Source organism: Stegodyphus dumicola, chromosome X1 (assembly GCF_044657685.1).
Source record: "Stegodyphus dumicola isolate Sdum_Otavi_A_Nest chromosome X1, ASM4465768v1".
Lineage (NCBI taxonomy): Eukaryota > Metazoa > Arthropoda > Arachnida > Araneae > Eresidae > Stegodyphus > Stegodyphus dumicola.
Window position 1 is genome coordinate 155,557,823 of NC_140780.1, and position 19,775 is coordinate 155,577,597.

At 33.4% G+C, this 19,775-nt stretch overlaps 1 protein-coding gene across 24 annotated transcripts in view; it reads left to right on the forward strand.

The window, feature by feature from the left end:
* The first annotated feature begins 8,009 nt into the window (after positions 1 to 8,009).
* Positions 8,010 to 19,775, forward strand: part of LOC118203271 (NADPH oxidase 4-like) — a 365,714-nt gene continuing 353,948 nt past the window's right edge. For 13 of the 24 annotated variants that reach the window (XR_015038569.1, XR_015038570.1, XR_015038576.1 and 10 more), the window contains exon 1: positions 8,011 to 8,178. Coding sequence is in view for 14 of the 24 variants with exons in the window: in XM_085807830.1 (XP_085663956.1) it covers positions 8,113 to 8,178 (66 nt within the window). In the remaining 10 variants the exon portion in view is untranslated. Of the gene's footprint in view, positions 8,179 to 12,442; positions 12,739 to 19,775 lie in introns of all 24 variants that reach the window. The other 11 variants (XR_015038575.1, XM_085807835.1, XM_085807831.1 and 8 more) reach the window with 6 other exon arrangements.

The following is a 19,775-nucleotide window of genomic DNA, read 5'->3' on the forward strand; positions in this document are numbered from 1 at the left end:
CAAAAAGGTTCCATTTTGGATTAATTTTGAACTCTCATTTAAATCTTTTGAGTAAAAATTCTACAACATAAGATAATGTAATGGACCATTATTGGCATATGAAATATAACTTGAGAAACTCTGAGCTACAGAGTGAAACTTTTCTAATCCGCTGAAATTGATTTGCAAGCATTGATTCGAAACTACAATAACAAAAACAAAAAAAAAAAAAAAAAAAAAGTAAACGATTAGAAACATCATAATAAATTCTACTTCTAAGATATATTTTACAGGCGATGTATTACAAAGATTACATACCTCTTTATTTTTCTCTCTCTGTTAGGATGTATTACATAGCTCTTTACGAAGTCATCTTTTAAGAGTAAAATTTAAATTAAAGCTGAAAATTCCCCAGCCTTTTTCCTTCAATACAAAGAGATCGTCTAGTACGTAAGTACTGCGCTTGCAATGCCACTTCAGACACAAAATTCGACTTAAATAATTATGCCATACTTACGAATTCTTGTTTGGAGCTAATTAGTTTGTAACGGCGATTTGTTCCTCTATTGCTTACAGTTGCCCAAATTTTAAACAGTAGATGTATGCGTTTACAAATATCGATAGCCTTTGCATAATGATTCAAAATTTCGGCTGAAAAAAAAGCAACATTTAGTATTTAATGATCTATCCCTTTTTCATACAAAATGATTAATAGAAACATTATCGGGCAGCTTTAAAGAGGAGATCTCAAACAATCTTAATATACGTTATTACAGAAAACTTGAAAATTGTCAAGTATAAACATTTTACCAAGAATATAACATTTAGCTGCTCGTTTAGAAGAATCACTTGTGGTACCCGAACGGATTTCACCAGAATCAGCCTGCATCAGTGATTAAATTCAGCAGAAGCACACCATGCTCAGTGCCGGTATTTCTTTTCCTTACAAAAACCCGCGTAAAATCCAGTCGAACGGGCTGGCTGCTTGGACGTTATGGATCTTCTCTTTTGTAGTGTAGCGCCTGACTTCCTCACGCTCCCGTTTGCTCCAACGTAATGCGCAGTATCTGTTTGTATGTCTTGTACCCACGCTTAAGTCCACCACTGGACGAGCGGTGAAAGACTGCTGATTATTAGTCGTTCATCCTGGATTCGAACCATGCGAATGGGCTGCCTGAATGATTGGTTTTCGTGGTTTTTCTCATGTTTCGTATGTTAATACGAGCCAGTTTCCTTAGAAAGTTCTCTATGAAGGACCCTATTCCTTAGGTAGATAGTCCTTTAGTACTTTGCCATATTCAAATAATCTAACCTAACCTGACCAATAGTAAGTCGACCGCTGAATATTGTGAGTTCAAACAAGGTTCGATCACAGGCGAGCGGGTTGGGTACATTATTTGTTTTCGTGGTTTTTCTCAAGTGTAAAAAAATGCGAGTCAGTTTTTTTTTGGAAGTCTGCCACGAAGGCATCCCTACACTTAGGCAGATAGCTCTCGTTTGCTTCGCGTGCTCAAGTAACCAACCAACTCCATATATAACGTAAATATGAGCCAGTTTCCCTTAAAAAGGTCCTTCACAAGGGCAGCCCTCACCGTATGAACTCTGCCGTAATTCAAATAATCCAGTGTAACAAACACATTACTGTTTTTTCGGGGCTGTTGGTTTGGCTGTTTACCCATGGCAAAGCACATGAGGGCTATCTGTTTAAGGGAAAGGATGCCATCGTGGAGGATTTTTATGGATATTAGCTCGTATTCACTTAACATAGGGGGGTAAATCACTAAACCAACCATGCCGGCAGCTCGTTGACCGAGAATTGATTCCAGGTCGAACTACGAGCGTTGCGTTTCTTAATCGCTTAGCGGTGCTAATCGCTTTGATGGGCAATAACGCGGGTGTGATGAATTTCTAGTTTAGATTAGCTCAAGTTGCCTTCGTTGAATGTCTGTCTATTGGAAGAGCGCACTATATAAAGTTATAATTATGGATTTCAAAAGTTGTTTTAATAGTGAATTCAATTTCTTTTTAATGACACCTGGACACTGCCTGCAAATTTGAAACAAGGGGGGGGGGAAGGCTGTAAAGCTTCAACAAGAAAATCTAAATTTACCAAGATATTCGGGAAATTATGCTGTTCAAGATAAAAGTAAAATAAGTTAATTTTTAATTACTAAGCGTACTTATTATACGTTGTAACGTTATTCTCTAGGTTTATATTCTGTGTTAAAACAAAGGTTAAATATAAACTTTATTAACTGTAACAAGAAACATTTATCTAGATTTATAAAATATTCACATAAAACTATTTAAATTAAAGTACTACTACACTTAAAATAGGAAGTAATAATAAAAAGAAATTTTTTATTTCTTCACCTTCATCATGTATGTTAAAATCCTTTTTCTTGAGTTAATTTGAAGCTAAAAATTTAGTTTAGATTTTCTACGTTATTATATATACATAGATAACATTATATATACATAGATACAATATATACATAGATAGATAGATATACACTTTTCAGTACTATTTCAAAAAAAGGCACCTGATCGCTTCTAATTAAACAATGCTTTTTCTTTTTTCTTTTCTTTCCTCCCTTTTTAAATTAAGCTCTATCCTGTACGTATTATAGGACTGCTGGTACCTTTATGCTAAATAAACAAACTTCTAATCCTAGATAGTTCACTTTATTTATTTATTTATTTATTAATATTTAGGATTCGTTTATAAACTTTATTCTTTATGGTTAGCTAACATAATTGCACTTGAATATATAAGACTTATTTTTAGATAAACAGCTGTTTAAAAGTAATCTTTGAAATATCTAATTTTAGACAACCAGCCGATAGTATGCTAATAAACCTATAAAGAAGCCACTCAGCTGCAATAACGATTAAGCCAGTGACTGTTAGACTTTGATAGTTATACCTACCACTGAGGATTTCGTACAAGGATTAGACTTATATTTACACCATACAGATTATAATTGAATTGGATTATTAGATTATGGCAGAACACTCGAGGGCTATCTGCCTAGAGCCAGGGACGCCTTCGGGAAGGAAGTTAGCTCTATTCAAGCTACATATGGGAATGACCACGAAAACTCTCACGCAGGCAACCCATTTGTCGGGAACTCGGCAGTGGCCTTCGAACGATTTGACCACTCGGCCGCTGATGGCACGCATTAAGAAAAAACAATAAATAAGACATACTTAACTTGTTTCATACAGTACGACTCTATCGAGATATTCTCAAACGAAGCTTCCATAATCATTACTTGAAATAAAACATAAAGGAAATGATGTCAAGCAGTAATATTAACAACTGGCCAGCTCTTCTCCCAGTTTTTCCCATAGACAGATCGCCACAAGCTAATGAATTTAAAGGAATATCTGAGGATAATGCTAATTTTGATTGCGTGTTTGTTACACAAATTTGAAATCCCTTAACTCCGTATCTAATTAGAAGATTCTGGTTTTCAAATCATATTTGTTTTGAGATAATTTTTCATTAACATGTTAATACTTCTGGTCTAACTAATGGCTTTTTTGAATAGCCTCATGGAAAAGAGTAAATTTCAGACATCAATGTAAGAGAAAAAAGGCCACACATCTTTATCGGATAACATATATTGATTATCTTCTGGAAAACAACCTTATCAACACAATTGTTCTACTCTGTAAGAATGAATTCAATAGGAATGTCTCAGAATTCAATTTAATTTCTTAGAAAATCTCACAATTTCTTGCTTCAATAGGTGTCTGCTCTTACCGTGTAAATGCTATAGAATAAAAAAGTGTCTGCTATGTAACTGCTTCTATCATACTGAAATAGCAATTTATTTCATTGTTGTAACGCAACACCGTTAAGATGATGTCTTTGTTCTGAAAAGGCATCTAACCCCCTGAACTGCACACCTTTCATATTGTGAAACCATAAGTATAAAAAAAAAATATTAAATTCATTGACTGATGCAGTGGCATAACTAGAGGGAGCGGTACGCCCAGGGCAGCAACAATTTTTTTTATGCGGCATTTTTGTGTGAAACATACGTTTATAGGTGTTACTCGTGTGGATGGTCGAGGCAGGAGAAGAATAATGAGGTTCTGAGTTATTATATGGAATTAAATTAAGAAAAAAAGTATAATTTTTACTCCGGATAAAATATTTAAAGAAATCAACACTAGATTTCAACAACGCATACGCTTGTTGTACCTATTTTATTCCGTCAAAACTTTTGAATGAAAATTACAAATATGAACTAATGTAAATCGTGATCACGATGACATTACTAAGGAAGAATTCCCACTTAAGAGATTACTATTTCAGAGTTTTATTTCTATTATTGCTAAGGAAACGTGAAAGGGCAGTTTTTTGAGTTTTTGCAGTTTATTTTAAAATACAATAGTTACAGTATTTATTCTAAAATACAAGAGAACATAGTTTCGAATATTGTAATACTACTGCGAACTTCCATCTCAGCGCCTGTAACTACTGTTAGTTGTGAGAAGATGTTTCTAAATAAAAGTCATTTAAGAAGTATATAAGAACTATAAACGTTAATCTGCATTTAAGATATTTTTCTATTCCGTCTGCATAATAGCAATCACCAAGACCTCCAAACGTCACACATGGTTTTGCTAACAAACGAAAAGAAGCAAAATAATAACATAATTTAAAAACCTTATAATTAAAATTTTTCTTCCAAGACTTGTTTTCTTGTATGTCTGTTTTACATTTTTAAAGTTATTTGTTTGTATATTAAGAGGGGCTGAAATTTCGGGGACAGTGCTAGATGGCAAACTCAGGGATCCCCCCCCAGGTGGTAAAAACTCTAGCTACTCCTCTGGTGTGTGTGTGTGTGATTATGGCAAAGCCTCGAGGGCTATCTGCCTAAGAGGAGGGATGCCTTCGTGGAGGACTTTCTAAGGGAAACTGGCTCGTATACACGTTACACATGGGGAAAACCACGAAAACCCCCATGCAGCCAGCCCGTTCGCGGGATTCGAACCTCGGACCGAACTACCAGTGTTCAGCGACTTTACCGCTCGGCCGCTGGTGGGCCTACTCCTCTTTATTAATGTCATTGTACAAATGCATATATGCAATCTTTATTTGGTACTTTTCCATTTTGCCGGTGCAAGCGATAAAGTCGCCAAAAATGGTACAACCGATGCCAAACGGAATTTCCTCGCTGGTAACCTTTTACGCCTCATTTTCAAAACAAGTCGCAACCATTTCTTATCAGACTGATTGTTTCTTTCAATACTGGTATACAGTTACACAGAATTTTTACCAGATAGTTCAATTTTATGCGCTAAGGCCATTCGCAGTAATTAGGTCAATTAGAATGCAATCACACTGCTCAACCTGAAGGCGAAAATATAGTCAAGCCAAGGGTTAAATTCATCAATACTAATGAGAATGCTCTAGCGAAATAAAGCACTGCGGTTTCACGTAATTTCTGAGTAAGCTATTCGTACGAATTGAAATAATTCTTGCATTTAAATTTTTAATCCAAATTAAAATTTAACTTGAAATTAATGTAGATAATTACTGAGAGAATTAGATTTTTGTAACGTAGTTTACGTGAGATGACATCACTTGGGGTCACGTGACATGAAACGGCGAATCAGGATGTAGTACCATGAAAGCATAGTAAATTCTTAAATTAATGTCTTTTTAAAAATTTATTGCCGTTTTACAAAATTTTAAACGATATTAAAATGTTCATGCCTTCAAAATAAAAATTTCTTAAAGCTAACATTTGTTAACATTTTTTATATGTATACTGTGTGTTGTCGCCAATAAAGTCTGGCGAGATTTGCGCCGGCTAAACCGAAAAGTACCCTTTATTTTAAATTGTTAAAAATCCCTCGGGCGAAACAAGACATATTGTAATATTACTGCAAACTTCCATCGAATTGTAAAGCTCATTGTAAATCAATCCATTGTAAAGCTCGTTGTAAATCAATCCATTGTAAAGCTCAGTCATTATCAATTAGTAAGTGAAGTTCTTTAAAAAAATGCATAATTTTTTTCAGCTATTTATGTAATGGCTTCAATTCTTGTCTTCTCTCCATTCTCGCGTGATTCATGCTTACAGAATAGCGAGAGAATGCATCATATTAAGTCTTTTCCCTTTTGTCTTAAATAAAAAGACCTTGCCACATTAAATATAATTACGTCTAAGGACTGTATACCCCCAAAACGTAAATGAGTGATATAAAAAATGTAGTTAAAATTAAATTAAACAACGATTTATCAAAAACTTAGGGAATAAGAGCTCTAAACACTAGTCTTTCGGCCCAAGATCAAATACCAGAAAAACTAGCTGTTACACAGGGCTTTCATGACTTTTCTCAGAAGTAATGTAAATACCAGACATTTCCCTTTAGAAAGTCCTCCACAAAGACGTAGCTTCCGGACTTCTGAGCTTTCAGTGATATGTTCTAGAATTCAAAAAACAAGCCTCGAAATCGATGTTAAGTATAAACGTTTGTTGATGGTTGTCAGGTACCCTAGGCATGCTAAAATTAGGATGGTTGTCATGCATGATGGTTGTCATGCAAAGCTGACATAAAATGACAATTAGAAAATTGAACTGATCCTCACAAGTAACTTATCAGAGAACGTTTTGATCATTCATTGTCTCAAGAGTTTAAAAAAAAAATCTGAAAGGTTTCAGATTTTAAATTAAGTCCAAAGGGGCGTTTTTTAACGTTTTGTGTGTTACCTTTATTTTTTAAATATATTCTGCGTACTCAAACTATAAAATTAAGTTCAAAAGCAATATCGCAAATTAATTTTAAAACATATCTTTAGAATTTCTGATACACAGACCCGCGCGCTGGAGATAAAAAATCATGGTTTTTTTTTTTTTTTTTTTTTTTTTTCCCCTTCCTCGGTACAGTGTTGCCATTGCTCGCTTTGAAATCGCTTAGTTTTTTAATCAAAATTTTGTTGAAGTGTTACAAAATCTGAAATCGATAATAAAACAAATTTCAAATTCAAATTAAGGCTTCCACATGCCCATATTCTATGGAAGATTACGCTATTCAAATTTTGATGGCTCTAGGTACCGTTGTTTTATCACAATGCGAGAAACATTCATACATTTATGCAGATTCTTCATTATTTAATTTCTTTAAATGTAAGACAGAGAGATAATGTATGGTGGCAACGATTTGAAAAGTGATACAGCCTTTTAAAGTTTTCGACGCAAAATGCCAAAACGAAATTAATAGTCCTTGAGGACAAATTGCCTCTTTGGACTTTAAAAAAAAAAAAAAAAAACTACTCTTCACAATCCAAACGCTGCTGAATATTGGCAGTTCGACTGGTTTGGGCTCGAGTTCAGACATATTAATTCAAATAACCTTACCTAATTGATTACAAAGCCATATTAATTCAAATAACCTTACCTAATTGATTACAAAGCCATATTCTGCTTATTATGAAAGCCAAGGATCTCGTGCTCTCAAAGATGGTTCCAAATAGCTGAGTAGTAACGGTGAGTTCTGCTGAGTGAAGACGGCAGCGAATACAACAAGTTTCACTCATTCAGAAAAATCTATTGCCGGTCAGTCGCAGATGGGAAAACGGTCATGCCTTAAGGTTTCTTATTTCAAGAAGAATAAAGTCTGAAAGAATTGAATTAATAGGACAGGAAAAAAAAATATTACGCAAAAATCAGTTGATTCTGGTATATATCCATTTTAAATTCCTTCAAAGATCTAAAAATTACTTTTAAGAGATTCTGAAATCCCCTAGAAAATTTACAGTTGTTACAGTTTTTTTTTTTTTTTTTTTTTTTGCACACAAATTAGTCGCATATCTATACTTATTTAGCAAGTAATATAGCAGCAACTGAGGCAAACTGAAGCATTAAATAACTATAACAAAAAAATTAAAAAAATTGCTGCTTTTTTTCGATGTATTTGGCAAAAGAAAAAAAAAAAAAAAAAAAAAAAAAAACGACGTGTTTATTATTCGGCGTCGCCAAAATAGCGATAAACGGTTCTTTGAAGAGGGTTGTTGTCGTCTGAGTAAACGTATGCTTTTTATGGGCCGGAAAACGTGAATCTCGATGTACCTCAGACGCTGTCGATGTTCCTGACTCGCTGGAATCAAAAATGGTTTCCTGCGTGAAGAAATATGTACGAGCTATTCTGCTTCATCTTCGGCATAATAGTATTTTGGTAAGTAGCAGTTTTCCTTGCTCTTTGCGGGATAGCACGGGCGTTGTCAAGATCCTGAAATACGTCAGATTAGTGGCGCCCTCAAGAAGTCGAATGACTGGTTTTCAAATTTTATAAGTTTAAACAAATCAAAGGAAGAAATAAATGTGTGTATTTACTTTATGTACATCATGAGGGAGAAGAGGAATTAAATGAAAGTGTCAAATCTAATTGAAAATGCATGTTTTTGAAGAAAATATTTATTTAACCATGCTACTTTCCCACCTCACTTCCCTCTCCTCCTCCCATACGGGTTGCATTTTTAAGTTTCCTCAGCTGATTAAAGAAAATAGCTCCTCCCCACTCGTCTAAAATTTTTGCTTTTTTAAATTATATTTTTTATCCATTATATTAAGATTTCGATTATTTATAGTAATGTATTGTACAAATGGCAGTTATTATACGTTTTAGATAGACACACGTGTAATATTTATGTTCCCAATTCATGAAATTAAGTAGGTACTGAAAGTGAAAATAAATTATGGCCAAAAAATGGGAGAAAAGCGCGCCAGTTCGTAGTTTAAAATTAGGTAAAATTCTATTTCAGGCTGACGTAGATTTTACATGAAAGGTCTGTGCATTTCTAAAGAGTGTGAGATGATTAGCACATTTTTAAAAAGCTAAATTATTCTAAATCTCATCAGGATGCCTCGAAATACGCGTCTTACTGAACCAATGTCCTAAAGCTGAGTTTTGCTTAACTATTAACTTAGATTTGATTAAATTTTCAAATTCTGTGTAGTCCCCCATCCTTCTGCGAAATAATTTGCATGCTAGTATGATTTATGTAATATTTTCATGTATAAACATTACAATTTTAAGTTACTGCAAAATGCAACTGTGGTGAAACATATACAGTGGAGAAATATTTCGTCAGTTATGTTAGAAAAAATACGAGGCAATTCATCGTTAAATCTCAATCTGCACTTAGAACGAGCGGCATAATGTATACGGACGTGTGAATATATGCACATAAATAACAACAAGCTAAGCTTAGACGGCTTAGAGCGCTGTTTAAAAGCCAGTAACAATATTCAAGAAGCAATATAAGCATTGTTTAGAAAAAAAAAAAAAAAAACTCGAAGATTATTCAGAAAAAGATGAGAGAAAGATGCCGTAAGATGGGATTTTCTAAAATTAGGGTTTATCTGATTAAGTCGGATTCCTTCGTGGAAAAGGAAATGTGTCTCGAGTACTATTTGCTTCAGAAAGGTTGTCTTCGTGAAGGACTATCTGAAGGAAACTTGCTCATATTCATGCAACATTTAAGAAAAATTAAGAAAGTACCATAGAACCAGCCTATTCGATCGCCAGCAACTGAACTTGGTACAGTCTACAAATCAGCAGTTTCGTCTTCTAGGAAAGATGTAGGATGCAACTTAAAAAATTTAAAAAAAAAAAAAAAATCTGTGCAGTTAAATCTTTCCTCTTCTAAGAATCTACCTGGAAAATTTTGGGTTATATGTAAGAAATTGTCGCATTTTCGAGTGCGGGCTCTTGTGGCTTTGGCTTTTCCACCTAACAGCTAGAATATCAGAGATTCTAATCACGGCTAAAGCATAACTGATTTGTCTCATTCCCTGGCTTTGAAAAGGTATAACTGTGATTCTTGAGTGGCACCCGAACTAAAAAGTTATGACGAAAATTCTTCGTCATTATCATCTGGATTTGGTCGACAGGGTCTTGTACCTCTTCCCCTTTCGCCTTTCAAGTGGGAAAAAATTTAAGGAATTATCGCAGTTTGCCCGTGCGTTCTTTGTAGTGTAAGTAGTTAGCACGTTCAGCTACCAGTTAGAAAGTCCATGGTTCGAATCCCTGGGAAGACATAATTGATTTCTCGTGTTTCCTTGCTTCAAAAAAAACCCAATGTCTCTTCATGTATATTTTATAATTTATCTAGTTCGCGTTTTAGAAGAGTGTTGTGTATAGAAAAGGTTTACCCAATGAAGAATAACTGTGTGAACTGCAGAATGGCCCCTTATTTCGCGCGTTATATTTGGCGCTTTTTACAAGAGTAAGAAATGTTGGATTTTTGTCAATTTTCTTTGACATTTTAAGTGAAAATACATCAATGTGTACAAAGTCAAGGGAGTGCGCACTGCCGAATTTGTGCAATTCTCTGATTTTTTTTAAGTGAAAATAGGTTGATGTGTGCATGGATATCGAGTTCGTGCAATTCTTAAAAACTCGCCAAGCAGTGGGTGATTCTGCACTTTCCCCGAATAACTTACTAGTGTTTGTGTTTTGTATATGATTAACATTTTAACTGTCAAGAGTGAAGACATTCAGAGCTCAGGCTGATCACGACTACCGGCATTCAGGGATCGTACCTAGTAGGTTAGGTGGTGGGTTAAAATAATATAATACGATAATAAAATAAAATACGAAATAAGTGGCAATAGATAGTTTTTGTGAACTAAAATAAAAGTTCTTTTACATATCATCATTTTGGTTTCTAAAATCCGGAGAACTGCACATTTAAATTTTGTTGTGTATGTCTTTTTAAATTATAGTATATCTCTGAGGGTATTTCATTCATTTGATCTTTTTCACAGATTTAACGATGACTGCAGCCATGCCTGGGTCACCCCAGGCAAGAGGGCCTCCTGTACACATTACAAGTTATACTTTTCCGTTCGATAAATGTTAAGTTTTGATCGTGCCTATTTATAACCAGAAAAATAATAATAATAAAATATTTATAGTTTTAAAATGGGAAAAGGCTAAAAAGTGTAGTTTTGAGGACTCAGTAAAAGGAAATAATTTTGGAAAGTGTAAATAGTTATGCAATCAGTATAGAAAGGTATATCATAATTTTCTAGTCTTAATTTTATAATTTAATATTTCTTGCTTTTATCGGAGCAAATAACAGTTTTTCCCAATTTATTTGATTGCTTAATATTCCCGTCATACAGAGAGGAAACCCATGTTTTATGTTTTTTAACTTTTCATTATTTTAAATCTAGTGATGTTATTTTCATATCTGTAAAACCGTAATTGTCAGAGTTAAAATTATTTATAATAAAATTTTCAAATTCGTATATGTTTCTAATAAACTCTTTGAATTATCTTTAAGAGGTCCAGAGGCGTAGCTAGGGTTTTCAGCTCCCGGAGACGGATGTCCCCCTTACTCCAGCCACTGAAAAGGTCTTATACCACCTATAACGTCAGCGTATTAAATATAGAGCTGCTCTAGGGACTGTGATTTTTGTAGTTACATAGATTATAAAAATATTCATTTCGGACGAAATTTCTTCAGCATTTATATCATTTGGATATTTATCCAGTGCCATCAAAATTTCACTTGTCAGAAATCAAGATTGGGAAGTTTATAAAGGGAATTATTTTATACAACTATTTATCTTAATAAAACTAATACAGATTTTTTTGTGATGAAATATATCAAATGTAGAAATCGAAAATGAATGAATAAACGCAACTTAAATACAACGCATAACTATACGTGGGTGTTCTTCATAAGAGAATAATAAAAATAAATATTAAAAAGTTTTTTAACTGAAATGTTAACTGAATTTTTAGCATTGAGGAATATGAGAAAAATTTCATTTGAAATATATTTATAAATGCCTTTATTTAGATAATCGAAAAAGTCCCATTTTTTTATAGTCTCGAATCTTAATATTCCCTATATAAGCCACGAAAATTTCAATAAAACTCTCTCTTATTATTAAAGAGATAGTTAAGATTTAAAAATTTGGAAAAAAGCCTCGTCTTATATTCGGATAAATACACTATGTACTGTTGTGAATTAAAATCAACTCCTAAGTATTATGTCATCTGCTATTATTGCTGTTATTTCATGCACTTTTGTTTTCATTTTGTGTTTTAGATTATGTGTGTTCATGGATAGAGATGCCACAAACTATCAAAATTTATATTGATAGTTTTAGGCAATAATTAATCCATTGTTTCGCAATAAATAAATTTAACTTTTTTTTTGACAGAGCCCGGTTAATCGGAAGTTGACTATATATAATAATTTTGTCGTGATCTCCTTTGAGAACTAACCCTCCCATACTCTTTCAATAATGCATTTATTTGTACTTCTTGTTCATAAATCAAATGTATCATTGTCATAATGCAGGCTGTAACCGAAAAAAAAAATGGTCGCAGGTTTAGGGCTGATGGAAGACTCTAGCTTGTAAATACTCATTATTAAAACGATTTCTCGTTTTCCATCTTCTTATCCCTCACCTGTTTCTAGTCAAAGTGATGTTAAGGATGCTGCTCGCCGCCACGTGTTAGGCCTACCTGATGATATACTGGATTATGGAAACAATTTGCTGGATGATGGATGGCAAGAATTTCTGGTGAAAGAGAACTTATCTTTAAAGAAATTCATGTGTTTGCTTCATAACTGTGACAAAGTCATCCGGGATATTGCTAGTATGGACAATTTCTATGAACGGACTGCCAAAAGAGTTCCTATAAATGAAGAAATAAAGGAGGTGTATCTAAAACATCGTAATATTGAGGAAGGTTTACTGAACACTATAAAAGGTAAGTGTGAGTCTTTAATGTGCTAAGAACCCTAGTTGTGTAGAGTCTAAGGATGTGAATGCCGTTAGGTCTGTACTTGGTATGAAAAATGCTGATGTTGTTAAAAATCTGGCTGTTACTAAACATGTTGATGGTGTTAAAAATGCTGATGGTGTTAAAAATTCTGATGGTGTTAAAAATGTTGCTGTAGTTAAAAAAGTGGATGTTGTTAAAAATGTTGATGCTGTTAAAAATGTTTCTGAGCAAAGTGTACCTGATAATGGGGTTATCTGTTTGACTGAAATTACTAACCAGGAGGCAAGTAAAACTCCTTTGCTCAGAAGGGCTTCAAAAAGAAGGTTAAGCGTTCAATTAATAAAACTCCAGATGTAGATGGCTTTATTCAGCCAAAAAACACGGCACGCCCTTCTAAAATAATCAAGGCGAATGTTGATATTACAACTAATAACAAATTCTCTGAACTGTCTACAGATATTGATAGCACTAATGCAAATAATAATAACGACATGGATACTTTTAATGAACCTGTAGGCGAGGTAGTTCACCCACCTAGAGTTAAGCCACTAATGGTTAAACCAAATTGCAAATTTTCGGATTTTGTGAAAATTCTCAAAAATGATACAAAGTGTGAATTTGCTACTAAAGTCAGCGGAGAGTTCCTGAAAGTTTTCTAGAAAACTTTCGATGATTATCATATTGTGAAGTACTTGGAAGACAAGAAAGTGGAGCATTATCTAGTTACCTCTAAATTTGAAAGGCCTATCAAAATTGTTATTAAAGGGCTTCCTGTAGATTGTCCATCTGAGGAGATTAAAAGTGAATTGACTGCGATTGGTTTTAAAACACTAAAAGTTGCTCAGATGCATAAACTGAAAACTAGGGCCCCTATGCCTCTCTTCCAGGCTCAAGTTGCAAACTTTCCAGGATTAGACAAAGTGTACGATATAAATCTGTTTATGGGCTTTTATGTCCAAATTCATGCATATAGAACTAATGGAAGTGTTGTGCAGTGTCACAACTGCCAACACTTCCATCATTCCTCAGATGTTTGTAAGTTGCAGCCTCGCTGCGTTAAGTGTGCGGGATCACATAAATCTGCTGATTGTTCTGCAAAATGCATAGATGTTGTTAAGTGTTGCAATTACTTCACGGTTGGACACAACGTGAATTTTCGTGGGTGCCCTAAGTTCCCTTTGCGTATGCTGTGAAAATTACTAGAAATGAGAATAGTAATGTTAATGCTACAGCTAACTCGAACATTCAAAATACTGTTCCTGTTAGGCCTTTTCAAACCAATATGAATATGACTTATGCAAATGTCGTTGAAAATAAGAAACAAGCTCCTAATGCCAACTTCTCTGAAAATCGACCTGAAATTAATGTTAATACCATGTAGGAATTTTATAGGTTTTTCAAAGAACTTGTGAATGTATTTAGTGGCTTTTCGTTAGCAAACATCCTTCAAAAAATCGCAGTCAAACTGCCAGAGATTCAAGCCAAAAATAATGCCATATATAAATTATTCGTAGTATTTGAAGTCTTTGAAGATATTTTTGGTTCCACCGATAATGAAAAATAATCTATTAATCTTTGGCTTCGCTCCTCATTTTACCATTCCATTTCTCTTGTTTTGTTATATGTTCTTAGCACTGTAGGGTTCACACTAATTCTTTTATTTTCAGCAGTTCTTCACCAGTTCATGTTCATGTATTGTAATTACTCATTATATGTTTTACTGCAGTTATCTCCATCATAATTCGGAACCGCCTAATACGTTCCACAAGGGGTAGGGTCTTGGTACCTAGGTACCCTGGTGTTTGGACACCATTCCACTGGATCGATTTTCCATCTTCTTTTCTTTACAGTTTCTTTTTCGTTTGTATTTCACATTACACTAGGCATTGTATTACGAAAATTATTCCTTTTGCTATACTTGCCTCTTAAATTTATGGACTGTCTTTCTTGCTACACCTTGCGTAGTTTGCAAGTAATTTTATTTTGAGGATTAAATTTACATTTGAGTTTCTCTTTAGCGTCTATACCAAGAAATTTAAAAGAATTCTCAATATTCGCATACCATCTATTTATGATGAACAATAAATAACCATATGTTACTTTTTGATTCAACAAATAAATTTAAAAAAATCAATTCTGCTATAATTGTAATTAAAATAAATAAGTTATTACGGAAACGTTTTTCTCTAAATGTTTCCAACTGAGTATTGGGAGGTAAACAGTTTTGTAAATGTATGCTATTTGCGCCACTAAAAAAAATTTTTACCTCGTATATTTTATTCATTTTAAAGATATCAGTTGTATTTGGATTGGTTCATTAATTGGCTAAAACATGAAACAAAGATTCGTTTTCGTCAGTTGTGGGATTATTAACGTATGTTATTAACATTATTAGGTATTTTAAATGTATGAATTGCGTGTGTATGTAATTGCAATATTTCATGAATTCGTTCAAAAACTGAAACAAGGATTCATTTTTTTTTGTAAATGGCATTGTTCGCGTAAAAATGCCTGTAAATTATTGGAGAAAGAAATGTATAATATGTTTATATGCCCAAAAACTATAGGCACATTTTCGCTCACTATGCTGCCTGTGGCAGGGATGGTTTATGCCGGTTGGAGATCTCTGGAGATAAAACTTTTGAAGTTCTTAAGAAAATATTTATTTATGCAGTTAGTGCTATTTATTTTGCTGAATGCAGTTAGTGCTAAATAAGTAACTAAATACACATAATTGCTTGATATTATTAATATTTTAATAATACTGGGATTTAATACTTTTATTTCTAAATATTCTTATATTATTTCCTCCGCATATCAAGACTAAAATACATAAATATTAAAATTATATCAAAAAATGAAATGTACTCAATGGGAAAGTAAAGTAAACCATCAAACTGCTAAACTATTTTATGGAATTCTTTAAAATTAAAATAATTGATTAATAAATTAGATGGCTATTAAGTAGAAGGTTTAAATTTTTCTCCTTGACTTCTTTCTAACAAATTCATTAATTATTTCTAAAGCATAAATGTTATTAACTCTTCTTGTTTCATATAATGGAGCCATGCAGTTTAATCTTCCTTTTGACATCGTACTTCTTAAGTGTTTTTTTTTTTTTTTTTTTACCCTTTTTAAAACAGAGAAGGATGCATTAGAAACTGGAATAGTCAAAAAAAGTTTTTAAAATAATTTCTGCATTAGATAATGACATTTATCTGGCAGCGTCATATACTTCTGTGGCAGAGATAGCTTTAACTTGCTACTCTTTAAATAATAATAAAAAGTGTTCCACTTCATCATCAAAATGTATAACATTTGTATGATTTTTATAAACTCGTTTAAATTTTTACTCGGACTTTTTTTTCTGAATTCAACAAATTTAAATAAAACAGTATTTTTATATGCTTCATTTCTACGAACAAGCTCTGCGATTATATTGTCACAAGTAATATTGAAAGAATACAAAATAAATTTCGCGAGTTGAAAACGATTTAGATCTTTCATTACTTTCATCAAACAATTTTTTCTTTTTATGGTAGCCTCAAATGTCAAAGGTATCATAGCAATTGACTTTTTTTTTAATGTTGAAAAAGTCATGACAGAATCGTGCAGTAAAATTTTCAGTATACAATAAAATAAGTTGGTTGATTGTAGGGATTTTCTTGTAGCATTCATTTTCTATAAAATGGTGTTCCAAGTTATTGTAATGAATACCGTTTCAGATTTTTTTAAATATTGTTGGAGCTTGCACTAGGTTACTTTCTTTTCCGAGCTTTAAGCACAGATGTCAGGAAAGAATGAATTTCATTGGGAAACAATGATATTGCTACAGAAATTTATCTTTACGTTGTATTTTTGATGCACGGGATGATGTACATTTGAAAGAGAAATATGTAGTAAAGGTACATAAAATCTACCGCTTCCGAAATATTATTGACTAGCTGTACTAATAAGTGTATAAAGTGTTAATAAACTTGTTGCAATACATATGATCACTTTGAGAAGAGTGATACTATTGGTAAGATGAAAGATGGTGTTCAGCATAACTATAAGCTGACAGCAACCACTGTTTAAAACGTACAGCCACATGGCAGCAGTATGATTTAAAACAGGCACTGATGACTTTTGTGTATGTTGCTGCCAAACCTGGTAAAAAAAACAAAGAAGGTCATTTACTACTTAATAGCTCATCGAATGTTGTTAATAAAAAATCTTCGGTGATGCAGTCAAACAAAACGGAGTCTAACTAATGCTCCGATCCATTGAAGACGTATTTTTACTAGCTCTCCATTATTAAAATCCAATTTGCGTAAAAAAAAAAAAAAACGCTATTTTGATAATAAAAATTATATCTTCTGAAAGCTCTCAAAGTGAAGTAAGTTTTGAAAGGATTCTACCAACAACCTGCAAGTCATCGGCCAAACAAATCCAAAATTTTGTAAGATTTACTATTGTATATACTTTAAAAATGCTTAGCCTCTTCAATGTCTTCAACCAATAATATTAAAAGAGTATGTAAAACTGATATAATAATTTTATAATAGTCTCATAGAGAAAAAAAAAAATCCTCTTTTTTAATTATTTAACTTTTTTTCCATAATGCTGAGAACTTATTAAGTTTCAATTAACTTTGTAATTTATTTATAGTAATTTTAAAAGCTCAAAATTCATAGAAAAACATTGTTGTATATAAAATAAGCTACTTATGTTTTTGCTATAACTATCAATCTTGATGTCTTAACTCTAAAATGTAGCAAAATTATTCTTAAATTACTTTAAATGTTTATAATAAGATTGTACAGAAAAATTTTCTCTTCTACCCTATATAAGGTTCTTTCTAATATATTAAATATCATTAAAGCTTTTAAAAGTTTTGGGTACTTTACCATTTCGCCGGCGCAAATCTCGTCACTTACGCCAAGCATCACCTGCGCCAATGAAATGGAAATGTACCCAGTTTTGCAATATTTTTATATTAATATTTTAAAATTCACAGAACTCCACTATTATCCAAACTCACGTTAAAATTGTAAAATAGCGCATGCTTAAAATCTAAGCAGAAATCATTAAATAAGTAAAATAATTTTTTACATATTAATTTTTAAACTAGCTAGCAGCATGCAACTAAACTCAACATATAGAGTAATATTAAAGAAATAAGCTTTAAACATAGTTATATTATACTTACATTTACACTGGCCTCCAAAAGTTAAGAAGCAGTATGTTTTCTGTGTCTCATTTGAGAATGAAGCAACATAACAAGAAATTTAAAGGGCATGTTCATTAAAACTGTTCTTTGATGAAGGCGATATAGAATGTTTCTTAAGTTCAACACAAACAGGAATTTGAAAAAAAATTGCACTCTTGGCAGACCTTGTCTTGGAGAAACAGTATATCACAGTTTTTTGAAGAAAACTGTGGTGGTAATATTACAAAAATGTATACTAATAAGGAATGTGTCCACCCCTACCTACAATACATTGGCGGCAGGAGGGTTCCATGCTGTCCATTAAATTGTCGATCGGTGTAATGAGAAGCAACGACCAGACACGGAGTAATCCTTGTTCAAGCTCATCTAACGACCTTAGGTGAGGACTTAAAGCAGCAACCTCTCTCCTAAGGTAGACCTAAAGATGCTCTATCGGGTTCAGGTCTGGGGTTTGAGCGGGGCACTCCATCCGCTCCATACCGTGACTCTCAAAATATTCTTCAGCAACCCGAGCTCTGTGCGATCGCGCATTGTCATCCATCAGAAGAAACCCAGGACCAATAGAAATGGCATATTGACGGACATATTCATCAAGTATCTCGTCTCGATATCTTACACCGCTAAAGTTCCTCCATGGAAAGCATGCAGGTCAATGTGACCACCGAGAGAAATCCCAGCTCAAACCATTATTTCATCCCTCTAAAACTGTGTCTTTCCACAGTGTGAGATTGGTTGTATCTGGTGCGTTGTTTCCTCCAGATCAGTTGACGACCTGAGTCACTCTCCAATGTGAACCTGGACTCGTCTGTGGAGAGAACAGACGCTCATTGTTGACAGGTGCAAGAGACGTACCCTTTTGCCCAACATAAACGGGCACCTCTGTGTCCCCGGGTCAAGGGGACACAAACAATTGGTTGCCTTGTATATAAACCCGTATTGGGCGTCTGCATAGTGTAGTAGCTGAGATTCTTGTTCCTGTTGCCACTAAATCGACTGCCATGAGCTGAAACACAGTAATGTTGCTTCTTCTTCTGGGGAAAGAGCTAAACAGCAGTCTCCCACAGGTTTTGTAACTCTTAGTCAGCCTAGAACATCTCTTCTAGGCACAGAATCCTCAGATTTAGTCTGACTCTATAGTCGGCGAACTAAACTACGAGAGAAAATGAGACGTCTAGCAGCAGCATCTTGTGACATCCCCATTTCCATCCATCCGATCGCCTGCCACCTCAACGAATCGGCAAACTACTTCTCCTGAACACTGATAGATTCCCCTGAATATTGTCAACGAAATTGCTAATAACAATTGAAGACCAACACTCATGAACCGAAACTACAATTTTTGTATTTTTCCAACTCCTATGTAAATATTCATTTCTATAAAATAAAAGTTGTAGCTATTGCTTTTGCATATATTTTTTTGAACTTCATTACTACCGTGTATATAAACTTTGAACATAAATGTTAATGACATTTTTGTAATGGTGAGCTTTCAAAAACATGCTGTTCCTTAACTTTTGGAAGGCAGTGTATTTGCCTTTACAACAATGGTTTATCGCCTTATCTAGTTCATAAGTGCGCAACAACGAAAATAAAAGAAAATTCACATCTTAAAATATTGTTGAATTAGAGTAACAGCAATATAAATTAATTGACGTTTTCAAATTCATCCCCCTCTATAGCTCTTCTAATAATTCCTTCACCATCGCTTTTTAAACAAAATTTATATTTATTAGATTGGTAACATTATATAGATATGATAATTAGTATAGATTTTGGTTAACTAAAATGTAAAAATAAAAATAAAGATACG